The 12930-nt window shown below is 42.3% G+C and overlaps 1 protein-coding gene across 7 annotated transcripts in view; it reads left to right on the top strand.

Annotated features, from left to right (window-relative positions):
- The window catches only part of LOC144684663 (protein CASP-like), a 651698-nt gene that overhangs the window by 462897 nt on the left and 175871 nt on the right, over positions 1–12930 (top strand). For 3 of the 7 annotated variants that reach the window (XM_078548743.1, XM_078548742.1, XM_078548746.1), the window contains 2 exons: positions 2151–2237; positions 3076–3241. The exons of 1 other annotated variant lie outside the window; for it this stretch is intronic. In XM_078548743.1, the coding sequence (XP_078404869.1) occupies positions 2151–2237; positions 3076–3241 (253 nt within the window). The remainder of the gene's footprint in view (positions 1–2150; positions 2238–3075; positions 3242–12930) is intronic. 3 more of the 7 variants (XM_078548745.1, XM_078548747.1, XM_078548744.1) reach the window with 1 other exon arrangement.

Below are 12930 nucleotides of genomic sequence, written 5' to 3'. Positions count from 1 at the left end.
GACAGACTGGGGTTATTTTCCCTGGAACAGAGGAGATCGAGGGTGGACATGATTGAGGTGTATAAAATTATGAGGGACATAGATAGGGCAGACAAGAAGGAACGTTTCCCCTTGGTGGAGGGATCAATAACCAGGGGGCATAGATTTCAGGTAAGGAGCAGGAGGTTTAGAGGGGATGTGAGGAAGAACTTTTTCACCCAGAGGGTGTTGGGAATCTGGGACTCACTGCCTGAAAGGGTGATAGAAGCAGAAACCCTCATAACATTTAAGAAGTATTTGGATGTGCACTTGCGATGCCATGGCATACAAGGCTATGGGCCTAGTGCTGGAAAATGGGATTAGAATAGTTAGGTACTTGTTTGACTGGCGCAGACTCGATGGGCCGAAGGGCCTTTTTCTGTGCTGTAGACCTCTATGACTAATTCTTCACTTGTTTTTCCTCCTTTTAAGATGCATCTTAAAAACCTACGTCTTTGACCAAGGCCACTTGTCCTAATATCTCCTTCATGTCGCAGAATCAATTTTTAATCTTATTACACTCCTATGAAATGCCTTGGGATGTTTTGCTCCACTTTGCCAGCTGTGGCTCAGGTGGTGGCACACTCACCTCTGAATCTCAGGTTTCCAAGGTTGGGGTCCCACTCCAGGGCTTCAGCACAAAAATCAAGGCTGACACTCTAGTGCAGAAACTGAGGAAGCACTGCATTGTCAGAGGTGCCATCTCTCAGTTGAGATGTTAAACCAACGCCCTATCTGCCCACTTGGGTGGATTTAAAGGATCCAATGGCACTATTTTGAAGAAGAGCAGGGGAGTTTTCCCCAGCGTCCTTGGGACCAATATTTATCCCTCAATCACATCACAAAACAGATTATATGGTCATTATCACATATCTGTTTGTGGGAGTTTGTTGAGCACGTATTAGTTTCCACGTTTCCTGCATTACAGCAGTGACTGCACTTGAAAAAATACTTAATTGGCTGTGAAGCGCTTTGAGACGTCCAGTGGTCGTGTAAAGTGCTATATAATTGCAAGCTTTTTAATTGCAAGCTTTTTTTCATGGGAAGGCACTATGTAAATGCAAATTGTTATTGTTATCTTAGACTGTTTTTAAAAACAAAGTGCTTTAGATATTGCTGACTGTTCAAAAGTAACATTACTCACATTTTAATAAGGATTGTTGTAGTCTTTTTTCTAATGAGTTCCAAGCATTTTAACATGGTTCCTGTTTCCAGTTACACATTCTGTGCAATACCTACATGCATAGATCTATGTGTATGTACAGTCTATGTATATATTTGAATGTAATTGTGATACAAAGTTTATTTCAACTCTTAATCATTTGCTAAACTTACAGAAGCTTTAATCTCAGAGCAGTTTACAAAGAATAATGCTGTTAACAGTTTAGTTACAGCATCCAATTTATTTGTTAGTATGCTTCATCATTAAACTGTCCACACTTGCTGTGTGTGCAGTCCCAACCCTACTTCAGAATATTTACAATATTGTTCAAAAGTGCCAATGTGACAAATGTAGCACTGTTTGGGACTGAAGCTTCTAAATTATTGCACTAGTGGTTTACTGTATTTTACATACATGTGTCCCATGCTGGCTGTAATTTTTCTTTTAGTAAAGCTAAAACATCGATGACAAAAGATTTCTTCTTTTAGAGCAACACAAATCTCCAGTTAGCCAAGTTACTGGCTAATTCTGTTGCCATTAAAAAGTAGGAAACATATTATTGTCCTAGTTTAACTGAAATGTAATGGTATATCACCTTCCAAGATAATTTGACTGGTTTTTAAGATTCTGCAGGTTAACTGGAGAATGGGTCATAGCCAGTGCCAAGATCTAGTATTTGTCTCCACAAATAAGTTGTGCTCAGCATCACAAATGGAAAGTGCTTTGGTATATTTCACTGCTGACCACCAGCGAACCTTTATACCAAGTTAACCAGATTATAAATTCTGATTTAGTTTGTTTTTTATATGACCACATAAGGGTGGAACTGTGAAAAACAAGCTTCTGTGTTCCCACATCAGAAGGTGTGGTTTCCATTATACAATGGTTCTGGCTTCTCAAACAATGTCATAGCACCAGTGTGATAACACTTAGAAGGGAACTATTTATCATTCTAATTGTCATCACTCAGGTGTTGCGTCTGACTACACAACCATTCAGCTCCGCACCGGCCACATCAAATGACTACAGTGGAGCATTCTGCACTGGAGCAACACCGGTAAGTCCCTGATTAATTCTTCAGAAAGTCCATCTTCTTATTAAAAGAAAAGTTGCAGGCCAGAACCATTGTATAAACATTATAATAAAAAGAAAAATATTAAAACATTATAATGGTGAAATCAGACCTAGATAACACACAATTACCTTGTTTTACTTTATATGGCTATTGTCTGCCATTGTAAAGTCTTACATAACACTAGGATCAGCACAGTATTGTCTGTTTATACAGGAAATGGAGAGGCTTGGTAAAATTCAGGCAGTGTTAACAAGTCAGATCTACTGGTTTTAGAATCTAAATAAGTAGTTCTTTTGCATATCAGTGGGCCAGTTGATATTGTTTGACATTAAGTAGAGTGTTATACAGCAGAACTCATTTTCTACCAGAAAAATGGAGAATTAGAGCTTTTTTTGGGGCTTCTTCGATAAGTGACTGAAACACAAGAATGTGAAAGAAAGGAACGAGAAAAGGTTAAAAAGGCAAGGAAGAAATAAACATATATGAGGCAGAAAAGCAAATGAAATTATTGAAAGCAACAAAACTGTATGTAAAATGGAGTAGGAAATAAATAACACCAGTGGTCCAGATTACTGCCAGAAAATTGATGCTTTCCTTATAGCTGTCTGCATCAGTGACTTTGAAATCTGGATCAGTAACCCATCAAAATAACTTGTGATCCTTGAAATGACTTTCAACACTTGGATGCATTTTGCATGTTTATAAATGTAAAACTGTGTAGCATTTATTTCTATTAGCAAAGTCAAAAAAAATTAAGAGAAAACACAATTACTCACAAAGCTCTTTGTTTCTCTTTGTCATGCCCTACACTTTTTCTTAGGTTTTGGGTCTGTCACAAGGGAGTGTCAGTGATATGCTGTCTAGGCCCAAGCCTTGGAGTAAATTGACTCAGAAAGGCCGAGAACCCTTTATTCGTATGCAGCTGTGGCTGAATGGTGAGCTGGGACAGAGTGTTCTTCCATCCCAGGTCCAGCAACCGGGACAAGGTAGGTCAGAGAGACCATGTGCATGTACAGTATTAAAACATAACTGTTTCCTACATCTGTGTTAACAGAATTATTGACCACTATCTTGTGGCTGTTCACATAGCCATGGTGACAGGGAATATAATTAGTCTATCTTTAGTTTAAAAAGCTATTTCTTTATAACGTACCAGTCCCATTTTCCTGCTGTCTCCCTATACCCTTTCATATTTTTCTTCTTTAGCAATTAGCTAGTGATATTTTGAACATTCTAATCAGTTTAGCAACAATTACTATTAATGGCAAAGCATTCCAATTATTTTTGCATGAAAACGTTCTTTCTAATCAGAATGGGTGTGTAATTGACAAATGAATTTCATTAGATAAATGCGAGGTGGCTCATTTTGATGGGAGGAATAAGGAGGCAACTTACGCCTTAGAAAATAAGTGTTGAACTGAGGCAGAGGAGCAAAGGGATCTGGCGGTACAGATGCACACATCACAAAGTAGGACTGCAGGTTAATATGGCCGTAAAGAGAGCAAACAAAACATTGGGTTTCATTTCTGGAGGAATAGAATTGAAAAACAGAGTAGTTTAATTAAATTTTGTACAGCCTTGGTTAGACCACACAGAGTCATAGTCATTTAGGTCACAGAAGGAGGCCATTTGGCCCATTGAATCCATGTCGACTCTCTGCAGAGCAATCTTGTCAGTCCCACTCCATTGCTTGATCTCTGGAGCCTGGCAGGTTTATTTCCTTCAAGTGCGCATCCAATTTCCTTTTGAAATTATTTATTGTTTCCTCTTTTACCATTCTCGTAGGCAGTGAGTTCCAGGTCATTACAACTCGCTGCATAAAAAAGTTCTTTCTCGCTTTCCCCTAAGTTTTCATATGCTTTGCTACCACTCTCTCAGTGTGTCCTGCCACATGCAGCGCACACTCTTTAGAACTGTACCATGAAGTCTATATTGTCTCTCCCTATTCCTTCTATCAAAATGTATCACCTCACACTATTCAGTATTCAATTCCATTTGTCGCTTGCCTGCCCATTCTGGTGGCCTATCTATGTCATGTTGCAGGCAATTCATAAGAACATAAGAAATAGAAGCACCAGTAGGCCATTCAGCCCTTCAAGCCTGCCCTGCCATTCAATAGCTCATTCATAGATCATGGCTGATTGGCCCCAGGTCTCAACTTCTCTTTCGTGCCATCTCCCCATAGCCCCCAACTCACTGATATTTCAAAAATCTGTCTACCTCCCCTTTAAATACTTTCGGTGATCTAGATCTCCATAACTCTCTGGGGTAGAGAATTCCAGACATTCACTACCCTCTGAGAGAAGAAATTACTTTGCATCTCAGTTTTAATTGAGTGTCCCGTTATTCTGTAACTATGTCCCCTAGTTTGAGATTCCTCCACAAGTGGAAACATCTTCTCAATATCTACCCTGTCAGGCTCCCTCAGAATCTTGTATGTTGCAATAAGATCACCCCATCATCTTCTAAACTCTAATGAATAAAGGCCTAACCTGTTTAGCCGTTCTTGATAAGTCAACCCCTTCACCCCAGGAATCAGCCTAGTCAATCTCTTTTGAACTGCCTCCAATGCCAGTATATCCTTTATTAAATATGGGGACCAAAACTCTGCACAGTACTCCTCGTGTGGCCTCACCAACACTGTGTACAGTTGTATCAAGACTTGCCTATTTTTAAACTCCAATCCCCTAGCAATACAGGCCAAAATTTCATTTGCCTTCTTAATTACTTGCTGCACCTGCATGCTAACCTTTTGTGTTTCATGCATAAGAACACCCAGATCCCCCTGTGCTGCACTTTTTTTGAGTCTCCCTCCATTTAAATAATAGTCTGCCTTTTGATTCTTCCTACCAAAGTGCATGACCTTACACTTTCCTACATTAAACTTCATCTGCCAAGTTTTTGCCCACACACTCAACCTATTTATATCCCCTTGCAGATTGTTTATGTTCTTATCACAACATGCCCTCCCACCTATTTTTGTATCATCAGCAAATTTGGATACATTACACTCTGTCCCCACCTCCAAGTCATTAATATAGATAGTAAATAATTGAGACCCTAGGACTGATCCTTGTGGCGCTCCACTAGTTAGGTCTTTCTAACCTGAAAAAGACCCATTAATTGACTCTGTCTTCTGTGTGTTAACAAATCCTCAATCCATGCTAAAGTATTACCCCCAATACCGTGGGCTCGTTGTGAAGTAAACTTTTATGTGACACTTTATCAAATGCCTTCTGGAAATCAAATACACTACATCTACCGGTTCCCCTTTATCAACTCTGCTTGTTATATCCTCAAAAAACTCTAGAAAATTTGTCAAACATGATTTCCCTTTCACAAAACCATGTTGGCTGTTTGATTGCGTTAAGCTTTTCTAAATGTCCAGCTACTTCTTCCTTAATAATAGACCCTAGGTTTTTCTCAACAACAGATGTTAGACTGACTGGCCTATAGTTTCCTGCTTTTTGTCTCTCTCCCTTTTTGAACAAGGGCATCACATTAGCGGTTTTCCAATCCGCTGGGACCCTTCCGGAATCTAGTGACTTCTGGAATACTTCGACCATTCCCTCCATTATCACTGCAGCCGCTTCCTTTAAAACCCTTGGATGCAGGCCATCAGGTTCTGGTGACTTGTCTACTGTTGGTCCCATTAGTTTGTCAAATACTTGTCCCTCGTGGTAGAGACTGTTACAAGATCTTTCCTCCCATTAGCTCCTTGCTTAATTGATAACTTTGGGATGTTTATAGTGTCCTCCACCGTGAAGACCGATGCAACATATTGGTTTAAATTATCTGCCATTTTCCTGTTCCCTGCTATCAATTCTCCAGTCACATCCTCCAAGGGTCCCACGCTCACTTTAGCCACTCTCTTTCTTTTTATATACCCGTGGAAGCTCTTGCTGTTTGTTTTTATATTTCTTGCCAATTTACTTTCTCAATCAATTTTCTCCCTCTTTATTAGCTTTTTAGTCATCCGCTGCTGGTTCCTAAAAAAAAATTCCCAATTCTCTGGCCTACCAATAGTTTTCGCTGGTTTGTATGCCTTAGTTTTTGATTGGATACTCTCCTTGACTACCTTTGTTAACCATGGATGGTTTGTCCCTCTCATCGTGTCCTTGTTTTTGACCAGGATAAATTTTTGCTGAGCATTATGAAATATCTGCTTAAATTTCTACCACTGCTCATCCACTGACCTTGCCCTTAATCTATTTTCCCGGCCCGCTTTAGACAACTCGTTATTCACACCTCTGTAATTGCCCTTATTTAATATGAGGGCATTGGTTTGAGACCTGAGTTACTTGCCCTCAAACTGAATTTGAAATTCTACCATGTTGTGATCACTACTCCCTAGAGAATCCTTAACTACAATGTCACTTATTAATCACACCTCATTACACATTACTAGATCTAAAATAGCCTGTTCCCGGGTAGGTTCTGCAATATATTGCTCGAAGAATCAATCCCCGATGCACTGTATAGATTCGTCTTCCATGTTACCCTTGCCAATATGATTTGTCTAGTCAATATGCAGATTAAAATTGCCCATGACAATTGTAGTGCCCTTCTTACACACCTTCATTATTTCCCGATTTATACTTTGTCCTACAGTGATGCAACTCATCGGGACCTATAGACGACTCCCACCTGTGACTTCTTCCCCTTGCTATTCCTTATTTCCACCCAAACTGATTCCACATCGCAATCTATATCCCTACTTGCCACCGCACTGATACCTTCCTTTGTTATCAAAGCTACTTCACCTCTTTTTCCTTTTTGCCTATTTTTCCGGGACGTCAAACGCCCTTGAATATTAAGTTCCCAGTATTGGCCACCATGCAACCATGTCTCTATAATAGCTATTTTCTGCCCTTTCCTCTCACACTTTGATTATCATTTGCCTCTTTACTACCCTGCACCTCTGCCCTCTCATTCCTGTTTAATTTTTTAAACTTCCCTTCAGTTGAACCCTCCCCACCCCCCCTTCCCCACTAATTAATTTAAAGTCCTATCTACAACCCTAGTTATACGATTCACCAGAATACTGGTCCCAACATGGTTCAAATGAAGCCCGTCCCAAAGGAACAGCTCTCGCCTTCCCTAGGACTGATGCTAGTGCCTCATGAATCGGAACCCATTTCTTCACACCAATCTTTGAGCCATGCATTTACCTCTCTAATCTTATTTACCCTATGCCAATTTGCACGTGGCTCAGGTAGTAATCTGGAGATTATTACCCTAGTGGTTCTGCTTTATAATTTAGTCCTAAAATGCTTGTACTCCCTTAGCAGAACCTCTTTCCCAGTCCTACCTACGTGGACCATGACAACTGGATCCTTCCCCTCCCATTCCAAGGTTCTCTGCAGCCCAGAAGAGGTGTCCTTAACTTTGGCACCAGGTAGGCAACACAGCCTTCGGAACCCTCTGCAGAGCTGCTTTGCTGCAGAGAACAGTATCCGTTACCCTAATTAAGATATCCCCTATTACTACTACATTTCTCTTTTCTCCCGCTACTTGAATGGTACTCTGTGCCACGGTGCTGTGGTCAGTTCGCTTATCATCCCTGCATCTGTGCTCTTGTCCACAACGGGAGCAAGAACCTCGTACCTATTGGACAAGGGCACTGGCCGAGGCTCCTCCAGATCTAATTCTGTATCCACATACAGTCACATTCTCCTGTCCCTTAACACGATCCAAATTTGATGTAATTAATCTGAGGGATGTGACTGTCCCCTGAAACACAGTGTCCAGTTATCTCTCCCCCTCCCTGATGTGTCGCAGTGTCCGCAGCTCACACTCCAGCTCATCAACTCTGAGCTGAAGTTTCTTGAGCAGCCAGCACTTACTGCAATGTGGTCACCGTGGATCACACCGGTGTCCACCAGCTCCCAGATACTACAGCTGCAAGACGCTGCCTGCCCAGCCATCTCTGTTGTATTTAATTAGTTCATTTGGATGTTAAAAGTGAATTTCTTAACTGTACTCTTCAGCTGTAATAACAACTCCTGATTTAAACCACTTGGCCAATCAAAAGAGACACAGAAGAGATACCCACCAGTCACCTATGTGTTTTGCTTTGGCATCACACTTCGGCTCTGACAGGTGGAAACAGGTTGAAGGGGCTCTCTGCTGCCAGTTTTTAATCTCCCGCCGCTGCTGCCCTTCTCACGCAGTTCCGCTCTCCTCACTGTTTTACACTGAAACTCCAGGCTCTCTGCTCACCGTTTTAAACACTGAAACTCCCAGCTCTCTCCTCATTGTTTTAAACACTGAAACTCCCAGCTCTCTCCTCATTGTTTTAAACACTGAAACTCCCAGCTCTCTGCTCACTGTTTTAAACACTAAAACTCCCAGCTCTCTCCTCATTGTTTTAAACACTGAAACTCCCAGCTCTCTCCTCATTGTTTTAAACACTGAAACTCCCAGCTCTCTGCTCACTGTTTTAAACACTGAAACTCCCAGCTCTCTCCTCATTGTTTTAAACACTGAAACTCCCAGCTCTCTCCTCATTGTTTTAAACACTGAAACTCCCAGCTCTCTGCTCACTGTTTTAAACACTGAAACTCCCAGCTCTCTCCTCACTGTTTTAAACACTGAAATTCCCAGCTCTCTCCTCACTGTTTTAAACACTGAAACTCCCAGCTCTCTCCTCACTGTTTTAAACACTGAAACTCCCAGCTCTCTCCTCACTGTTTTAAACACTGAAACTCCCAGCTCTCTCCTAACTGTTTTAAACACTGAAACTCCCAGCTCTCTCCTAACTGTTTTAAACACTGAAACTCCCAGCTCTCTGCTCACTGTTTTAAACACTGAAACTCCCAGCTCTCTCCTAACTGTTTTAAACACTGAAACTCCCAGCTCTCTCCTCACTGTTTTAAACACTGAAACTCCCAGCTCTCTCCTCACTGTTTTAAACACTGAAGCTCCCAGCTCTCTCCTCACTGTTTTAAACACTGAAACTCGCAGCTCTCTGCTCACTGTTTTAAACACTGTCTCTCCTAACTGTTTTAAACACTGAAACTCCCAGCTCTCAGCTTACTGTTTTAAACACTGAAACTCCCAGCTCTCTCCTCACTGTTTCAAACACTGAAACTCCCAGCTCTCTCCTCACTGTTTTAAACACTGAAACTCCCAGCTCTCTCCTCACTGTTTTAAACACTGAAGCTCCCAGCTCTCTGCTCACTGTTTTAAACACTAAAACTCCCAGCTCTCTCCTCATTGTTTTAAACACTGAAACTCCCAGCTCTCTCCTCATTGTTTTAAACACTGAAACTCCCAGCTCTCTGCTCACTGTTTTAAACACTGAAACTCCCAGCTCTCTCCTCACTGTTATAAACACTGAAACTCCCAGCTCTCTCCTCATTGTTTTAAACACTGAAACTCCCAGCTCTCTCCTCACTGTTTTAAACACTGAAACTCCCAGCTCTCTCCTCACTGTTTTAAACACTGTCTCTCCTAACTGTTTTAAACACTGAAACTCCCAGCTCTCTCCTCATTGTTTTAAACACTGAAACTCCCAGCTCTCTCCTCATTGTTTTACACACTGAAACTCCCAGCTCTCTCCTAACTGTTTTAAACACTGAAACTCCCGGCTCTCTCCTAACTGTTTTAAACACTGAAACTCCCAGCTCTCTCCTCACTGTTTTAAACACTGAAACTCCCAGTTCTCTCCTCACTGTTTTAAACACTGAAACTCCCAGCTCTCTCCTCATTGTTTTAAACACTGAAACTCCCAGCTCTCTCCTCATTGTTTTAAACACTGAAACTCCCAGCTCTCTCCTCACTGTTTTAAACACTGAAACTCCCAGCTCTCTCCTCACTGTTTTAAACACTGAAACTCCCAGCTCTCAGCTTACTGTTTTAAACACTGAAACTGCCAGCTCTCTGCTCACTGTTTTAAACACTGAAACTCCCAGCTCTCTCCTAACTGTTTTAAACACTGAAACTCCCAGCTCTCTCCTCATTGTTTTAAACACTGAAACTCCCAGCTCTCTCCTCATTGTTTTACACACTGAAACTCCCAGCTCTCTCCTCACTGTTTTAAACACTGAAACTCCCAGCTCTCAGCTTACTGTTTTAAACACTGAAACTGCCAGCTCTCTGCTCACTGTTTTAAACACTGAAACTCCCAGCTCTCTCCTAACTGTTTTAAACACTGAAACTCCCAGCTCTCTCCTCATTGTTTTAAACACTGAAACTCCCAGCTCTCTCCTCATTGTTTTACACACTGAAACTCCCAGCTCTCTCCTAACTGTTTTAAACACTGAAACTCCAAGCTCTCTCCTCACTGTTTTAAACACTGAAGCTCCCAGCTCTCTCCTAACTGTTTTAAACACTGAAACTCCCAGCTCTCTCCTCACTGTTTTAAACACTGAAACTCCCAGCTCTCTCCTCACTGTTTTAAACACTGAAACTCCCAGTTCTCTCCTCACTGTTTTAAACACTGAAACTCCCAGCTCTCTCCTCATTGTTTTAAACACTGAAACTCCCAGCTCTCTCCTCATTGTTTTAAACACTGAAACTCCCAGCTCTCTGCTCACTGTTTTAAACACTGAAACTCCCAGCTCTCTCCTCACTGTTTTAAACACTGAAACTCCCAGCTCTCAGCTTACTGTTTTAAACACTGAAACTCCCAGCTCTCTCCTCACTGTTTCAAACACTGAAACTCCCAGCTCTCTCCTCACTGTTTTAAACACTGAAACTCCCAGCTCTCTCCTCACTGTTTTAAACACTGAAGCTCCCAGCTCTCTGCTCACTGTTTTAAACACTAAAACTCCCAGCTCTCTCCTCATTGTTTTAAACACTGAAACTCCCAGCTCTCTCCTCATTGTTTTAAACACTGAAACTCCCAGCTCTCTGCTCACTGTTTTAAACACTGAAACTCCCAGCTCTCTCCTCACTGTTATAAACACTGAAACTCCCAGCTCTCTCCTCATTGTTTTAAACACTGAAACTCCCAGCTCTCTCCTCACTGTTTTAAACACTGAAACTCCCAGCTCTCTCCTCACTGTTTTAAACACTGAAACTCCCAGCTCTCTCCTCACTGTTTTAAACACTGAAACTCCCAGCTCTCTCCTCACTGTTTTAAACACTGAAACTCCCAGCTCTCTCCTCACTGTTTTAAACACTGAAACTCCCAGCTCTCTCCTCACTGTTTTACACTGAAACTCCCGGCTCTCCCCTTACTGTTTTGCACTGAAACTCCCAGCTCTCTCCTTGCTCTTTCAATACTGCCACACCTCGAAGTCTGGTATCATCAGCGAATTTTGAAATTCTACTCTCCATTCTAAGATCCAAGTCACTTATATATAGCAAAAAGAAACAGTTGCCAAGTACTGATCCTTGGGGAACACCACTGTGTACCATCCTCCAGTGTGAAAAATAACCATCTACCAAGAGTCACTGTTTTCTCTCCTTAAGCCAATCCTTTTATCCAATTGGACACTGACCCTCCTTTTCCATGAGCTTCTGCTTTGTCAACTTGGAATGTTGTGCACAGTTCTGTCCCCATATTATTTCCGAAGGTCAGGAATTGTTGTCCTTTTCTGTGGTGAATCTCCATTTTGTGAAGGTCGGAATACCCGCTATTTTATGAAGGTTGAGCAGGCTTATCCTTTCCTGGGGCTGGGTCACCATTTGGTGAAGGTTGGGGATGGCCACTATTTTGTGAAGCTCACAGAAGGTTCTTTTCTGGGAGAATGTTGCCATTTTATTGTGTTGCCAGGTAGACACTTTGTGTAGGTAGACTGGGGAAGGGTGGGCTGCCATTTTGTGGGCTTCTACAGCAAAAACCTAGGAGATGGAGGATGTGGGGGGGTGGGGTGATGCGTGGAATCTGGTGATGGTGGGGGGTGGTGAGATGGGTGCGGACGAATGTAGCCCCTGCCCCTGCGACCACATATGAACCTGCAGATGATCGTGCAGAGACCGTGCTAATGTTTCACGGCAGAACCTGGCCACGAATTGTCCTGGAATCCCTTGCAATTGGACTAAGGCCCCGCTATGTGGTGGTCGGTATGTGACAGATCCTCCATGTTAGAAAATTCACGCATAGGCATCTCCCAATCGTTAAAATGAAGTTTGGGAGCTGGAACGTCAGGACCCTCATGGTCAACCTCAACAGTCACAGACCTGAGCGCTACACCATCATCATAGCTTAGGAACTCGGACATCTCGACATTAACATTACCGCCCTATGTGAGACACAACATGCCGGAGAAGGTCAACTGACGGTGCAAGGTAGCAGGTCCATCTTTTTCTGAAAGGGCTTCCCAGAAGAGGAACAGCGACTCAATGGGGTGGACTTCCCCAACAAAAATGAGCTTGTTTGGCACCTCAGCAGCTCTCCCTGTGGGATAAGTGAGTGCCTCACGACTGCCTGGCTCACCTTGGCGAGGAATCAGCATGCCGCCATCATCAGCGTATATACTCCTACGCTTGAGGCAACAGACAAGATTAACCTTGAGCAGTCCCTAACCTGAGTCCCAGTAGGTGACAAAGTAATTTTCCTCAGAGATGTCAACACTGGAGTCAGGAAGGATGCAAATCTCTGGAAGAACATGAAAGGGAAGGCAAACTCCAACAGGTTCTTCTTCTTGACAAAATGTCTAGAACGTGACCTTGTCGCAACTAATACCCTGTTCCATCAGAGTGACAAATGCAAGACCTCATGGCA

The sequence above is a fragment of the Cetorhinus maximus genome, chromosome 9 (assembly GCF_964194155.1).
Source record: "Cetorhinus maximus chromosome 9, sCetMax3.hap1.1, whole genome shotgun sequence".
Lineage (NCBI taxonomy): Eukaryota > Metazoa > Chordata > Chondrichthyes > Lamniformes > Cetorhinidae > Cetorhinus > Cetorhinus maximus.
Note: the sequence above shows the minus strand (reverse complement) of the source record. Positions and strands in the feature narration are given on the sequence as shown.